We start from the raw sequence: 16,348 nt of genomic DNA, 5'->3' as shown, positions 1-16,348 counted from the left end.
ATCAGGTGAAGTGTAGGCCATATAGTAGAAAATCAGTATTATAGTTAGGTTCATATCTTGAGCTTTCTTGTATCCTTAGGCAATATTATGATCCTAATGTCCTACATGGATTAAGTGTAAACTTAACAATGTGTTTATAAGTTTTTGGACACCCTTCCTTTGTAAGCTGGTTTTCAAGGGTGAATTCTACTCATGGGTTCCTAACATTTAGTATCAGAGCCAACCACTACGTCGAGTAATCGGACGTAGCTAATTGAGTATGGGACCAAATAAGTTGCGATTTTGTGATCCGATTTTGGAGGGGGCGACCTATTTTGGAGGGGGCGACCTAGAGGCTAAATTAAAATTACTGATAGGTGAGCGAAGCCACCAAAAAGAGAAAAGGGCTACTGTCAGGTTAGTATTGCTAGAGTGAGCTGTTGTGGACATTGATTATGGAACGTGGTGGTATGTTACCATGGGATTTGGTTTATTTGGTCTTTCATTTATTATTATTATTATTATTATTATTATTTTGTTGAAAGTGAGTTCAAGAAGTATACTTATACTTAAAAAAGTGAGGTTTTAAAAAATTTTATGTAAACAAAATAAGTTAAAAGCTAAATAAAATATCTCGTGATAAACAGACTTTCATACCAATCTTGTTGTTTTTCTTGTCACTTCACATCCACTAGAAATCACTAAAGAGTCTAGGATCTTTTCAACTATGGTGGCTATATATTAAAGCCTTTTTTTTTTTTTTTTTCTTTTTAATTTTAGTGCAAATGTTCTAATGCATTTGGTTTATTTATTTATTTATTTTTTTGGGACTTAAATACTCATGAGATGCCAAAAATCACAAAACTGTCTTGGAAACGTCAAACATGACCAAATATTCTTGCAATCATTGAAAAAAAAAAAAAAAAAAAAAACCCAAAATATCACTCTAGCATGACCAAATTTAGTGGTTTTGATGCTTCTATGGTAATTTTCAAAGTCTGTAAGTATTTTAGTCATTTGGAAGGTTTCAATAATATTTACGTCATTCTTTGGATTTTAGCGCCATTTTGTTCATTTTTAGTGTTTCTTTTTAAATTAATTTTGAAAGTTAAAAAATGTAGCCATTTTCTTAATTTTAAGGTTTTAATGTTTTATAGGTATTTCAATTATTTTAAGGTTTTAAGGATATTTTGATTAGTTTAAAAGTTTTTAAGGGGGTATTTTAGTCATTTTATATATTAATGAGGATATTTTGGTCATATTCGAGTTTTTGTGGTTTTTTTTTTTTTTTTATAATTTTTTTATCTCATTTTATATATTTTATGAATATTTTTGAACATCTTTGGCAAGCATTTAAGCACATAGGCTTATGAGTGGTTACATCAAAGCCTATTGAGCTCAAACGTTACATGAGATCATGAATTATCTTCTATATCATCTTCATTTAATTTCTCATGTTTGCTTAAGGATGTTAATTTAAAATAAAGTGGCTAAGATTTTTCCTTTTCATGTATTGTAAGAAAAAAAGAAAAATAAATTAAAAAATAAGTGGTTTCATCAAAGCCTATTGAGTTCAAACGTTATGCAAGTTCATGAATTATCTTCTATATCATCTTCATTTAATTTCTCATGTTTGCTTATTGATGTTAATTTAAAATAAAGTGGCTAGGATTTTTCCTTGTCATGTATTGTAAGAAAAAAAAGAAATTAAAAAGAAAAACATATTAATAGAAATGGAAAAAAAAAAAAAAACGTTATATTAAAAACAATTGCAATTTAGGAAGAATAAAAAGTGATTTAAAATAAAGTGGCTAGGATTTTTCCTTGTCATGTATTGTAAGAAAAAAAAAAAAAAAAAACAGATTAATAGAAATTGAAAAAAAAAAAAAACGTTATATTAAAAACAATTGCAATTTAGGAAGAACAAAAAGTGGAGATGCGGGGTATCGATCCCGGTACCTCTCGCATGCTAAGCGAGCGCTCTACCATCTGAGCTACATCCCCATCCCCATCACATAGTTTCATTGAACCCTTGTAATCAATTTTATTACAATTTTCAATTCATTTGAAGTCACAGTTTATACCACTCCCTCTGAAGCTCATACAGGAGACACACAGAGATCACAAATCACAAAAAATGTTGAGACGTCTACTGCTCCAAGCTCCCACTTCTTGTCGTCGACTCTCCAATGCTAACCGCTACTCCGCACCATCACATTCACCTCGTTTCTTTTCCTCTTCTTCATCGTCCCAAAGCCCGAACAGTTCTTTCATCGAACACCTAGAGGACAATGCAAACCACTCCACTTCTCCTCCTTCAGCCACCGTCTCCGTCGACCGCTCCGGCCTCTACAACCCAACTGGTAACAATCAATCTCAATAACAACTCTCTCTCTCTCTAGCTTTCTTACACATATATACATATACGTATTTGTAGTGGGTGAATTTTGAATATGACAGAGCATTCTCATGAGCCTTCTTCGGACTCCGAGCTCGTCAAGCACCTCAAAGGCATTATCAAGGTTCTCAATTCGTTCATTTTTCACTCTTTAATGTGTTGCATTTTTCTGTGTGTAAACAGTGCAGTTTTTTTGGTGTGAATGTGTGGACATGGCCATTATCATCAATATGAAATTGACAAGCTCATTGTGGAAAATACCCTCTTTTTTTTTTTTTCCTGATTGAAATTCAATACTAATTGTAATGGGTTTGGCACTTCGGAACTAATGGAGGTATAGAGTGGTTACTTTTTTTTTTTTTTATTGGTACTAAAGGAACAAAATATTAGTGTTCGATTATGTTTTGTATATCATTGCTCAATTCAGTTATAAGAAGAAACTGAATATCAAAAAATTGGGACACTTTGAAATGGAATTTCACTTGCTTTTATTTCTGGTTCCGTGATAAATTCAAATTATAGAGTTTGGTATGTTGGTGCTACTCTGGTAATTTCTGTTTCCACTTAGCATTCAAATGTGCCTTAATTGCTCTGTTTGTATAAGGGAATGGCTTGTAGTTGTGATCTTAGTCCTTGTTACTTTTGTGTTCCCAGTTCCGTGGTGGGCCAATTTCGATTGCTGAGTACATGGAGGAAGTTTTGACAAATCCTAAGGCTGGTTTCTACATTAATCGGGATGTGTTTGGAGCAGAGGGTGATTTTATAACCTCCCCTGAAGTAAGCCAAATGTTTGGGGAGGTAAGTTTTTACTATTGAACTTCCAGTCACTCATATCTCCTCTCAATTTTCTGAGGATTTTCTAGGACAGATTAGGAAAAAGAACAATTTTTTTTGGATAAGTTACGAAAAATTTTATTAGAAAAAAGCAAACCTAGTACACCGCCAGTGTACTAAGAGAGAAGTACAATCAATTCAAAATACAATAATCAAAGAAGTTCAAGAGAGAAAAACTAGGGGGAGACAGAAAAGCAGCACTCCAATCCAACAAAGTACGGAAGAAGAAGGCTTTAATTTCTAGGAAAAGGAACATTATTATCTGAGTTGCTTTCATTTTTGAAGATTTGCAATCAAGAAGAATGATTTCTCATGTCCTGCTTATGTAACTTCAGATGGTTGGTGTTTGGGCCATGTGCCTGTGGGAGCAAATGGGACAACCAAGTAAAGTTAACCTTGTTGAGCTGGGTCCAGGACGAGGAACTCTGATGGTTGATCTTCTTCGTGTAAGTGACCATATTCCTTGTCATGCTTCTTTCTTGGATTTTTGTTTTTTGATTAATCATTAATGTTCAAGTGAAAACATTAGTTTGTCTTCACATTCCTTCATCTTTCTTGGATTTTTGTTCTTCATGTTGTTGTTTAATTAATGAGCATATGGCATGGGTTCAAGTTTTAGGTTGAAGAACTGTAGCTTTTATTGTAGGGTGCCTCCAAATTCAAGAACTTCACTGAATCATTACAAATACATATGGTGGAATGTAGCCCAACACTGCAGAAGCTTCAGCACAGCAACTTGAAATGCAAGGATGAAGATAATACCGATGACAAGGTTAACAAAAGGAGTGTCAGCACATTGACTGGGACTCCTGTGACATGGCATGCTGCACTGGAGCAGGTTCCTTCAGGATGTATGAAAATATCTAAAACAAGCAGACACGCACAATAGCGTTCAAGTCAATAGATAGATTCTTATATGTGTGTGTGTGTGTGTGTGTGTGTGTGTGTGTGTGTGTGTGATTAATGTTTGTATGTGTTCTGAAAATTGAGTAAAAAGATCTCTAAGCTGCTCTCTCTTTTTATCTCTCTAGATAGTAGATATTAATTTTCTATCCCTAGACAAAACTTTTGTTCTGTAATCTCATAGGATGATATTTGAGGACATGAACCAGATGTTCAGGGTATCATCCTATGAATCACTTGTTTCTTACATTACCTCATGTTTTCCTTTTTAAAGGTTTTGTGCTGCAATTGCAGTCATACTAGGCAAAGAGACTATTAGATGTCTGATGTCAGTTCTTTGGAGGCAGATGTTTTATTTACAATTCTGCAAATCAGCTGTGATTGGCAAGCAGAATGCCTGATTTGACAGCAATGATGCTATTGTTATATTCTACAAGCAATTCAATTTGATAGTGATTTTGAGTTACCATGTCTAATATTTATGAAATGCTGAATGTATTATCATATTGGAGAACTTTCTCTGTTGACCAGGCTTTATAATTGTGTGGCCTAATGCATATCTTCATTATCAATTCTGATTTTGACTCTGAGGGATATTACCAAACTGTGTCCTGTTTTCCTGTATTTTTAAGAGTCAATGTGACGGTTTGTTTTCCTATCTTCCTGACCAACTTTTCCTCTACTTCCTCGAATTCCAGTGCCTACAATCATCATTGCCCATGAGTTTTATGATGCTTTACCAGTTCATCAATTTCAGGTTTGTCTTATTAATTTGAGTTGTTCTGGATGATAGTTGTGTCTCTTATTATATTATATATAATTACCATCAATGAAAGGAAACTTATGCAAACTGTTATTTGTATGAAAATGGAAGAGATAGAGGTTTGATCAAATTCCTAGGTTAATATTGGATATTCATGTGTTGTATCATAATTCTATGAAACCTTAGCTGTTCCTTGACATGTTGTAGTCTAGTTTAGTCACACGTTGTACTATATTTCTGCTTTAATCTTGTTTATTTAGTGGCTGTTATTATATTTCATACAAGATTGTTCCTAATGGTTGGTTCATCAACAATGAGCCATTATGTCATCTGTGTAATAACTTAAAAGAAATAGTTAATCATAATAGATGGTTCAAAATTCATGATGATAGCTTACTAGCACATAAACTTCACCCTGCAAAACTAAGACAATAATGTGGTTTATGCCCCCAGTAGTCCCCCACTTTAGATGAAGTGAAAATGTGAGGAATGTTATGCAACCTCCAAACTTGTTTCCAAATAAGGAAGAAATCAAGGGATATACATTCATGTGTATTTGACTTTGACCATTTATATATGTTTCCTAGGCTAAGATTCCCATCTCTATGGTATATGTTTTGGATGAATGAGTTCCTTTGTGTAGGGTACAAACTAGCTGTTAATCTACAGCAAGTAAAGTGAAGCTGCTAGCAAAATACAAACTGGAACCATAAGAAAGCAACCAGCTAACCATAGCTCTAGCTCAAATGGCATCTCATTCCATTATGAGAACAAGGTGTAGGGTGAAGTCGTGGGCTCATGAGTCTCATGACGCACTGGATGCATGTGTAACTTACTAATAAAGGAAAAAAAAAAGTAACTATCTAGCCAGCCAAGAAAGAAATCTATGCTTAGGCACTTCTTTTGAAATCAAATGAGATGCCACCTGTTGACTCTATGTGAAGTACTGTGATAGCCTCTAAAGTAGCTGCAAAAAAAAAATTATGGTTTTGAAGGTTTACAGAATTTTTTATCATTATGCCCATTAGGTTTAATACTAGTAACTCTCTGTTATATCTTGTTGTTTGCATGGGCATACTTCAACTACTTTCTCATCCTGGATTTATCTTCAACTACAGAAGGCTTCTCGGGGCTGGTGTGAGAAGATGGTTGATGTGGCAGAAGATTCATCGTAAAGATCTAGAACTTTGTCTGACATTAGCCTCTGTGCAGATGCAAATGCTAAACAAATTAATTATTTGATACTCTTTACATAATATCGGTCAGGTTTCGTTTTGTTCTATCTCCTCAGCCTACACCTGCAACTCTGTTCCTGATGAAGCGCTGCAAGTGGGCTGCGACTGAAGAGATAGCAAAGCTTGATCACATTGAGGTTTGCCCCAAGGCAATGGAGTTGACCCAAACCATTGCCGATAGAATAAGCTCTGATGGAGGTGGGGCTCTTATAATTGATTATGGATTGAATGGAGTAGTCTCAGATAGTCTGCAGGTCTGTTACCTTGCTGTTTTATTTTTATTGTACTGTTTCCATTATATCACAGGATGAATTCTTCATGTTTGGTCCATCAGCAGTTATTTAGTTTACCATAAAATGTTTGGATGTTTTTGCTAAGATATACTCTTTTCTTGTTTTTTCTCCCCTCTTATTAGTTTTCCCAATATAACATTATCTGCAGGCAATTCGAAAACATAAGTTTGTCGACATTCTGGATAATCCTGGATCTGCTGATCTCAGTGCATATGTTGATTTTGCTTCCATCCAGCACTCTGCTGAGGAAGCTTCAGGTGCATGTCCCCATTGCATTTGTTGTAGTTACATTTTCCTCTCTCAATCTCTCCCTCTCTCTCCCTTGAAAAAGTAAAGGAGGAACAGAGAATCAGAGCTAAATTTCAATATTTTAACATTTTACAGGAGATGTTTCTGTCCATGGCCCAATGACTCAGTCTCAGTTTCTCGGTTCTCTTGGAATAAACTTCCGAGTGGATTCTTTACTTCAGAATTGCACAGATGATCAAGCTGAGTCCCTCAGAACTGGATACTGGCGTCTGGTGGGTGAAGGTGAAGCCCCCTTCTGGGAGGGACCTGATGAAGAGGCGCCTATAGGAATGGGTACCCGGTATTTGGCAATGGCTATTGTAAACAAGAGGCAAGGTGTTCCAGTTCCATTTCAGTAAGGTCTGTTATAGCATGGCATTTGTTATGTTATATGTACATTAGAACTTTAAGCCATCACCAAACCAACTTGTTCAGTTTTGGCTATTGGTTGTTGGGTGGCATCTGATTTTGTAGTTTGAGGTTCCCTTATATTCATCCACTCTATCCAATTTTTAGTGAATAATGTCATAAGTGGTTGTCTGCACGTTAAAAGGTAAATTTTATGGCTCATATCTACATTCCAGGTCCGTTTGGATACAGCTGAAAACTGAAAACTGAAAAACACTATAGCAAAATAATTTTTAAATGTGTATAGTACCGTGGAACCCATTTTTAATGAAAAAGTTGCTGAAAAGTGAAATTTGTAGATCCGTGAACAATGCACGGTGTGCACTGATTGGCTGAAAATTGTTTGATAAGCCAAACTTTGTGGCTACTGTTTATGAATAGTAACCGTAACAGTAAAATTTGTCCCAAAACACGTGAAAAAAAAAAAGAAAAAGAAAAAACAAACGCAAACGCATCAGCCGCACCCAAACACACACTCCATTGAAATGTATAGTTCTGTTCAGCGTCATGAAAACATACATGCCTGAATTCTTTGATGGAGCTTAAAGAATTCTCAAACACACGGCTGTGGCTGTGAGTACACACATACTTGCTGATAGTGGAGTTGCTAATTACATCTTCATCTTCAAGCACCTTGTAAAGTGTACAAGATCATTTACATTGGTTGGTGGATGGTGGTTCCTTTTAAGTCCTAAATTGATCCTATCACAATAGATGATTTTTTTGAAAGAGAAAAGATGCAAATCTGCTGGAATTAATGACAGACTTCTCTGTTTTTCACCGAAGAAGACGTTTTTGCTTGTGATGCAACAAAAAGTTGAATTTTCCGCTATGAACCACAATTAACGTCAGTCATTTAATTTTTATAAAGTTAATCCAGTGGCCACTGAGATCTTAGCTATGAATTAACAATCAAAACTTTTGGTGGAGATGCAAAAGAAATCCTTAAACAGGCAAGCCTTGGTGAGATGAATTTCTATCCTCCCTTTGTTTTTTAGTCCATCTTGAACGTTACACATGGCTCCACGTTGATATTTTCAGGTCTAGTTAAGCACCGCTCATATTTTATAGTGGGTGCTTTTTCTTGTATCTGATATTCTTCCAAAAAAGACCTTTCATTTACAAAAAGTCATTAATGATGCGACTTTTGCACTTAGAAAATTGGAATGCTTTCTATCTAGCTAAACAAAAAACAAAACATAAACCTTGGTCGTGTTAGAACTCTTTATTCTGCACTGTTAGTGACTGTAACATTGAGGATCTCCCAAATCCAGCTCCATATATATGATAAAATAGCATTGAACAGTAGCTACGTTGGCCTTGCTTAGCATTCCTCATTGGGAAGCCCAATCTATGAGATTACTCTTGCATGAATAGAAATGTCCATAAAGATTACTACACTTGCATGAATGGAAATGTCCATTAAGTTAAGTAGAGGAGGCCTTTTAGCATTCCTCACTCCTCTGATAGGATCTTATTAATAATTCCCTCCGAGACTGGTTTGTAAAGAGCATGCATTGGTTTTTTCTTCATGAAAAACGTATATGCATGATAATATCTGCCTTAAACACTCTCATTCCCATATGCTTTCACTTCTTTCATATCATATCATAATAAATGATGTTCATTAGTCATTATCTTGTTAGTGATTCCACAAGAGCTGTCATTGAATTATTTCGGAATTATTACTTTCTTTTTGGGACCTTAAATTATTTGAGCAGTCAGGTTAACTTGTAGTTAAGGATAGTATGAATTCCCTTCTTGTTCACTTCTACCTTTTGCCTTTTCTTAATGTGGGTAATTTTACCTTAATTGGCTTAAACGTCATATAATGTGCAAGATGTTTTGCACCACACACCGGCACTGGGCTAAGAGGGTCCAGGTTCACCATCATTCACCATATGCATGGGTCGCCAGTTGCCTACAACTCAAAAAGCAATATAACTTAGCTAGTAACGGTAACATTACATGGATATATATTGGTAAGTTGTCATGTTATTTAAAACTTATATTCTTATATTTATTATTGTATATGGTGCTACGTCATTTAAAATTTTAGACATGACATTAAATATAATTTCAATAGTATTTTTTTCCTTGTCCTTGTTTTTCTTCAATCTTTACTCCCAAGATAGAACCAAAATTAATCCAAATGCTTTCCCACCCATTACTACTAGGGACAACTTTTTTATAATGATAATATATATATATATATATATATATATATAATATTAGGCAAGAATGGTGATGGGGTTACCAAAAGAGAGGACATGGAAGCAAAGGCCAGGGTCTTATAATGTCCAAAGTAAGAATAAGAAAGGAAGGCCCCGAGCAAGGGTGTCATGTTTGAGGTTCCATTGAAGATGTTAACGATTATTGCGGCTGTCATACTCTTCATGTTGAACACGGTGGTAAAGTAAACCATGAGGTTTGATAGAGTTCCAATTGTTCCAAGCATCTCAAATGTTTCATTTCCTGCATTTTTTTTTTAAATTCATGAATAAAATTAAAGAAAAGAAAGAGATGGATGTGATCAAATTAATACCACTAGCTCTATCATTTAAACTTATAATATTTAATCTAAATCATGGAATATATTAATTTGAAATGGTGAGACTCGTTGGTAAAAATGTGCATGTGCATGTGTATGTGCATGTGACTATAAATATAGAGTTTGAGAGAGGCTAAATCTTCATAAGAGTGAGACAAAGAAAGAGAGAGAAATAGAAAGTAAATCATGAGTGTGTTCCTATTAGGTGAGATTAACTGACTCAGGTATTTTCTTCATTCCTAATAAATTCTCTGTAAGTGATCAGCTATTGTCTATTGTCTATTTACTCTTTATAAATTATGTCCTTAAAACCAAAACCACAGTTTAGAACTTAAAGAAAGCCACATTTCTTTTTTTCTTTTTAATTTTTGAAGAAACAAAACGGAGAAAGAGGAGGAGAATGCTGTTTCACTTGATGATGAGCCTGTAATCAACTATAGAGGAATTACTGTCATGGTCTTTATCATTGGTAAGAAAGAAAACGTGATAGAGCTATTGGTATTTCATTGCACCCGCCTCTTTCTTTTCTATAATTTTATTCATGAATAACAAAAAAAAAAAATTGCAGGAAATGAAACATTTGAGAAGCTTGGAACAATTGGAAGTCTATCAAACCTCCTGGTTTACTTGACCACGGTGTTCAACATGAAGAGTGTGACAGCCACAACAATCGTTAACATCTTCAATGGAACCTCAAACATGACACCCTTGCTTGGGGCATTCCTTTCTGATTCTTACTTTGGACGTTATAAGACCTTGGCCTTTGCTTCCATCTCCTCTCTTTTGGTAACCCCATCACCATTCTTGCCTAATATTAAAAAAATAAAATTACTATTATTATTATAAAAGTTGTCCCTAGTAGTTTTGGGTGGAAAAGCATTTGGATTAATATCTGGTTCTATCTTGGGAGTTAAGATTGAAGAAGAAAAACAAGGAAAAGAAAAAAAAAATACTATCTGTGAAGAATATTTCTAGTCCAAGTTAAGACCATTGGTCAGATTTAATTCTTCCCAATTTCAAAGGTTCGTGGATCTCTTTTAATTTGCTTTATGGATCAACTTTGCAAGCAAGACTTCAATAATGCTAGCTAACAAGACAAAACTATAATTGTCTTAAGCGGTACTAATAAAGTTTTATTATTTTTTTATTTTTTTACAAGATAGAATTGGAGACTTGAACCCCAACCCTTTCTCCCCCCCCCACACTCCACAAGCATTTATTCTTGTGGAGTGACGATCGCACCGCGGTGGTGCATTACTGATAAACTTAGTAGTTTGTACTTACTACTACTTATTCAAAGTTATTAATTAGTTCCGCTTAAATTTTTGTTTGTTTGCTTTAATATAATTTATCTTCCAATTATTCTTCAACACAAGGACTGAAAATGAGATGCTATATTGATTTTCTTTCCTCGTTCCCTGGCTCCCTTTCTTTTACATTTTCATGAAAGTTCAAATTTTCCTATATTTTTAGAGAAAGATTGTAAAATTTTCTTTATCTCACCACTTTAATTTATCCAAATGAGACTAAATTTTATCTCATTATTGTTTCCATTAATAGAATCATATTGTCCTATATTGTTTGCCCGAGTACAGTTGTCATATCCCCCACCAAAAAAAAAAAATGTTTTCATATAGTAATTGTTATCAACTTATCATTAATAAGGTAAAATCTAGTTGTCATCATATAAGGCTTATTTTCTTTTGAGTCACTTTTGAATGCAATTGATTAATAGAACCTGGAAATTGCTAAATCCCTTTAAATTTGGACCATTCGTGTCTACCATTTTAAGATTGGAGTTCCATGCATCATTTCAATTTCAGATTGAAGCCCTTAAAATTTTATGTACATTCATGTCTTATGTTCTTTCACCACGATCATCAGAACCATATGTTACAATCAATAACGTTTATTTTCTTTTTCTTCCAAGGTGCTGATAGCACTAACGTTAACAGCTGCAATCTCCAAATTGCACCCTCCACATTGTGCAACAAAAGACAGTAGCACGTGTCAGTCCGACGCCTGGGCAATTGGCCTTCTTGGGAGCCGGATTCAGCCTCCTAATCATCGGAGCTGGTGGCATTAGGCCATGTAACCTAGCCTTTGGTGCTGACCAATTCAATCCAGAAACCGAGTCTGGCAAGAGGAGCATGCGAAGTTTCTTCAATTGGTACTATTTTACCTTCACATTTGCAGTCATGATATCAGTAATCTTCATCGTCTATGTACAGTCAAACATCAGCTGGGCCATTGGGTTTGCAATTCCAACGTGCCTCATGTTCATTTCATGTGTACTTTTTTTCTTGGGCTCGAGACTTTATGTTAAAGTGAAACCTAATGGAAGCCCCTTACTTAGTGTGGCACAAGGGGTGGTGGCTGCCACTAAGAAGAGGCGGTTAAATCTGCCTCACAACCTCGAATTTAACCCTTTCAACTATATGCCAAGCACTTCCATGAACTCCAAACTACCTTACACCGATCAATTTAGGTAAGAAAATTTGTATCATATTTTTCTCCTTTATAAGTGTGAGTTTAATTTGACCGAGGGAAAATGAGATTTGAACTAATAACTTCTATTTCATGAAAATTGGTTTGTAGTTGATTATGATAACCTACATTGTAATTCACATTTAGTTACATTATTTATTTGGTTAAAATATTGTTTTTGTTTCTAAACATAGTTAAAATTATATTTTTGTCCTTTAAATTTAAAGAAGTTACATTTTTTGTCCCTTGAAATTTAAAACTTTTATATTTTGTTCTTCCGTCCACTTATGCTAAGTTATGAGGACAAAAATGAAACTTGAATAATATTTTAGGGATAAAATAAAGCATAAACTATATTTGTTTTTTGTTCCAAGATATAGTTTAGGTTTTATTTTTTTCTATTCAATTAGATACACTAACAAAAGATTTTTAACAAAGGTGAACTAAAGAATGAAATGTATGATATTTTAAATTTTTAGAGATGAAAATTGAACTTTTTAATTTTAAAACAAAATAGAACATGTACTATTTCAAAGATGAAAAATATTTTTGTCCATTTATTTATTTTTTAGATAATATGTTTCTTTTTAATTACTTCATCTTATTACTCAAAATATCCGCAATTCATAGTGAAAGATCCTTTTTTTTTTCCCCAATACAAAGTTTACTTGCTTTTTCTTACTTAATTAGTTGTTTGCAATACATTGCACACTTCTTACTAATACTAATTAAGATGAAAAAATGTATGTGATATTAATTTGAGTCTAAACTAGATGATCATGTGGCCTCAGGTTCCTTGACAAGGCTGAAATCATTACAGCAGAAGACCAAATCAATCCCAATGGATCAGCTGTTAACCCATGGAAACTTTGCAGCTTGCAACAAGTAGAAGAAGTGAAATGCTTGGCAAGAGTAATTCCCGTTTGGGCATCATTAATAATTTTTTCCGTTATTATGTCTCAAAATAGTTATGCAGTTTTCCAAGCCCTTCAATCAGATAGACGCCTTGGCAATAGCAACTTTAAGGTTCCTGCAGCATCTTATGCAGTCTTTAGTCTTTACCATGCTAACTGTTTCCTTGTGGATTCCAATCTATGACAAAGTTCTTGTTCCTTCTCTTCAAAAGCTCACTGGCAAAGAAGGTGGTATCACTCTTCTTCAACGAATGGGCATTGGAATTGTTCTTTCAGTTTTGACAATGCTTGTTTCTCGTTTGGTTGAACAGAAGAGAAGAAACTTAGCTCTTACAAGACCAACACTAGGAGTTGCTCCAGAAAGTGGTGCTATATCATCCATGTCTGGCTTATGGTTAATCCCTCAACTAGTACTTACTGGACTAAGTGAGGCTTTTTGTGCCATTGGCCAAGTTGAGTTTTTCTATAAGGAATTCCCAGAGAACATGAGGAGCATTGCTGGATCAATATTCTTTTGTGGCCAGGCTTTCTCAAGCTATCTAAGTGCTTTTCTAATTTCCATAGTTAACAGGATCACAGCAAGAGCTCCGACTGGAGATTGGTTGTCACAGGATCTTAACAGAGGGAAACTAGATTACTTTTATTACATGATTGCTGCTTTAGGGGTCTTCAACTTTGGGTTCTTCTTGGTTTGTGCTAAGTGGTACAGATATAAAGGTGATGGTGAAATTAAGCTCCCAACTGATCAGTTGGCCTTGGAAATTAACAAAGCAGAATGAGAAGCATCTTTTTGAATGAGGGATATCCGGATATATGTATGAAAATATAGGAAGGCCGATTTGTATATGGTAAGTGTTGGATCTACTTTGGGCCCAATGTTAAATGTGTTTGGATCCAAATATTATAAAACCCAAGCCTTTGTAAAGCTGCACTTGTAAGAGAGAACTACTTAGTTGGCAGGACAAGAGAACTACTCAGCTGGCAGGACAAGAAAACTAGTTCTAATATAACTAGAATAAGGATTTGCTGGATTTTCTCTACAAATACCTTTTGATTTTGTGTTTTATTATATGAATATCAATTAAGTTTGCTCTTTTATCTGTGTTTAACAAATTAATGAGGAGGTGCTCCATGTAGAGTATTGAAGATTAAATATGTTAACAGACAATCCCATTTGCAATATTTGAATTTGTACGAGGGAAAGATTTTGAGTCTTTTGACACAAATATTAGAGGAGAAGAGTAAGTCTTTTGGCTTATTTTGCTTAAATATGAGTTTATTTGTGATATGTGTATTGTTTAAAGTTATTTAGGTGTGTGAGGATAAACGTGAATTTTAATTGTAGTGTTGTTGAAATTGTGAGAAAAAGTAGGAGAGATGAGAAAGAAATGACGTGACTAGAGGAACAAAAGAGAAATATTGTAGCAATACCATTGCCCCAATTAGAAGAGAAAAAAAAAAAATTGGAAAGAGAAATGATGTGACTGGAGGGAGGAGAGAGAAATATTGTAGCAATACCATTGACAAGATTAGGAGAGAGAAAAAAAATTGCAATTGTGGCGCCTAAATATGAGAGAAAATAGTAAAAATATGAGAGAGATTTCGGCAACATGGTTGCCAAAATTTATAGAATTTTGAGTTTCTTAAACTAAATAAACCCATAGATTTAATAAAAAAGCAACAAAAATCAAATGAAGAAATTAAACATTGGCATTTCAATAATAATAATAAAGTATATCATTCCTCTCTCTAGTACCAAAAAAGAATTTTTGATCTCTCATATTTCATCGCTTTCCATCTCTTGTTTCTCTCCTACTCGAAAGGCCAAAACGGTCCAACCTTTGCCACTACGAACATCAACTTCTTTGCCATCTACTAAACCATTGCTTATTCTCCACGGGCCATGACAATATTAACCATCATGGACATCATCACCTGGTTGCTGATCGAAGGAAAGACCTTCTCATTGTACTCGAGTTAGGGACTTAGGGTTTGGATGATCTCGGTGAGGCACATATGGTTTTGCTATGTGACTATGGCTGGTGAGCAGCGTGTAATTAATTGTGTGGGCACTTTTTTTTTTTTTTTTTTTGTGATTTGTTTTTTGGGCTTATTTGGCCAATTTTATTGGTTATAGGTGAGTCTCAATGTTGGGGTTTGATTTTTGGATTGTGGTGTTGGTGATTCATGACTAGTTTTGGATTTCTTTATCAAATTGAGTTTTAGATGTGTCAATTTGGGAACAAGTTATAATTTAAAAAGGTAAGAAAAAATAAGTATAAAAAAGCTAAAAAGCAAACAACAAAAATCTAGCTTATAAACGGTAACCAAACATACACTTTGATTTTACTAATAGGTCTTCAGCTTTGTATATTTGGTTGACTCTTTGCATTTGAATAGAAGAAATCTTTGGTTTAATATGTGAATAGAAAGTTTTCGTTTAATATAATTGTGGGGCCCGGCCCAGAAATAATGGGCTATTCCAAACTCAGGCCCGTCCGAGGAGCTTCCTATCCGAAGAGAAACCACGTATGAAGCATTACTCAAACCCATAAACGCCAGGGAAACATGTCCGAGGAGTAAATCCTCGGACATCACGAAGCCCAGACGAGGAACTCTCCCCAGCCACTTCAGTTCATCCTCCCAACATATAAAATGAATAAAATCTAAAATATCCCAGGGAGAGCTACCACCACATTAATTGCGCCCCAACCACCCACTTGGCCGCATTAATGAGGAAATGACCCCTGAACAGTACCGCCTTGGCCTCTGCAACTCACATGGGGAGAGATGAAGGCGTCTGATGGGACAGCCACTCAAGTAGGTGCTTAGATAGTCAACAAGTGTAGGGTTGAGATAAGAGAAGGGAACTATATAATGTAGTGGAGTCCCTTAGAGAAGGGGACGAAAATTTCTGTATGAGAAACTAAAGAAACAAACTTATACGTGAGAGATCCATTCTGGTGTTTTTTATTTTTTTGTAACAATGCTTTCCATGTATCAGACCGAACAGACTCACTGAGACCAAGTTCTTTGACCCATCCTCTACAAATATTTATTGTGGGTTGCGCTTTGGGCCAGGGCCTGATCAAACGAATTTGGGCCAGGAAAATCGTGCAACTACAATTGGCGCCGTCTGTGGGAAGAACTAGAGCATCAGTTAGCACAACGGTCAAGCATGGCAGAACTAGGTCCACACCAGGAGAATCCTCACGAGGCTGACTCCCAACAGACACAACCCGCCGAGTCCCAGAGGCAAAATAACCCCGTCAATCCAGGCCACAGGGGAAATCGC

At 35.2% G+C, this 16,348-nt stretch overlaps 1 protein-coding gene, 1 non-coding gene and 1 pseudogene across 3 annotated transcripts; 2 read left to right on the top strand and 1 right to left on the bottom strand.

The window, feature by feature from the left end:
• Window positions 1–1,910: 1,910 nt before the first annotated feature.
• Window positions 1,911–1,983, bottom strand: TRNAA-AGC. Its single transcript has one exon. It is a non-coding gene; the product is annotated as a tRNA-Ala (tRNA).
• A 14-nt stretch (window positions 1,984–1,997) lies between these two features.
• Window positions 1,998–7,269, top strand: LOC115976811 (protein arginine methyltransferase NDUFAF7 homolog, mitochondrial). 2 transcript variants are annotated; one of them, XM_031098299.1, is made up of 10 exons: window positions 1,998–2,342; window positions 2,440–2,501; window positions 3,032–3,175; window positions 3,547–3,657; window positions 3,858–4,062; window positions 4,813–4,871; window positions 5,996–6,048; window positions 6,144–6,366; window positions 6,554–6,662; window positions 6,790–7,269. In XM_031098299.1, exons 1-10 carry the CDS (start codon window positions 2,117–2,119, stop codon window positions 7,050–7,052), a joined length of 1,455 nt encoding a protein of 484 aa, XP_030954159.1. In that variant the 5' UTR covers window positions 1,998–2,116; the 3' UTR covers window positions 7,053–7,269. The 2 variants fall into 2 exon arrangements, with proteins under 2 accessions (XP_030954159.1, XP_030954160.1); XM_031098300.1 differs by having other exon boundaries at window positions 2,096–2,342; window positions 2,417–2,501.
• A 2,255-nt stretch (window positions 7,270–9,524) lies between these two features.
• LOC115971911 lies at window positions 9,525–14,008 on the top strand (annotated as a pseudogene).
• Window positions 14,009–16,348: the final 2,340 nt, after the last annotated feature.

The sequence above is a fragment of the Quercus lobata genome, chromosome 2 (assembly GCF_001633185.2).
Source record: "Quercus lobata isolate SW786 chromosome 2, ValleyOak3.0 Primary Assembly, whole genome shotgun sequence".
NCBI classification, from domain to species: Eukaryota; Viridiplantae; Streptophyta; class Magnoliopsida; order Fagales; family Fagaceae; genus Quercus; species Quercus lobata.
Note: the sequence above shows the minus strand (reverse complement) of the source record. Positions and strands in the feature narration are given on the sequence as shown.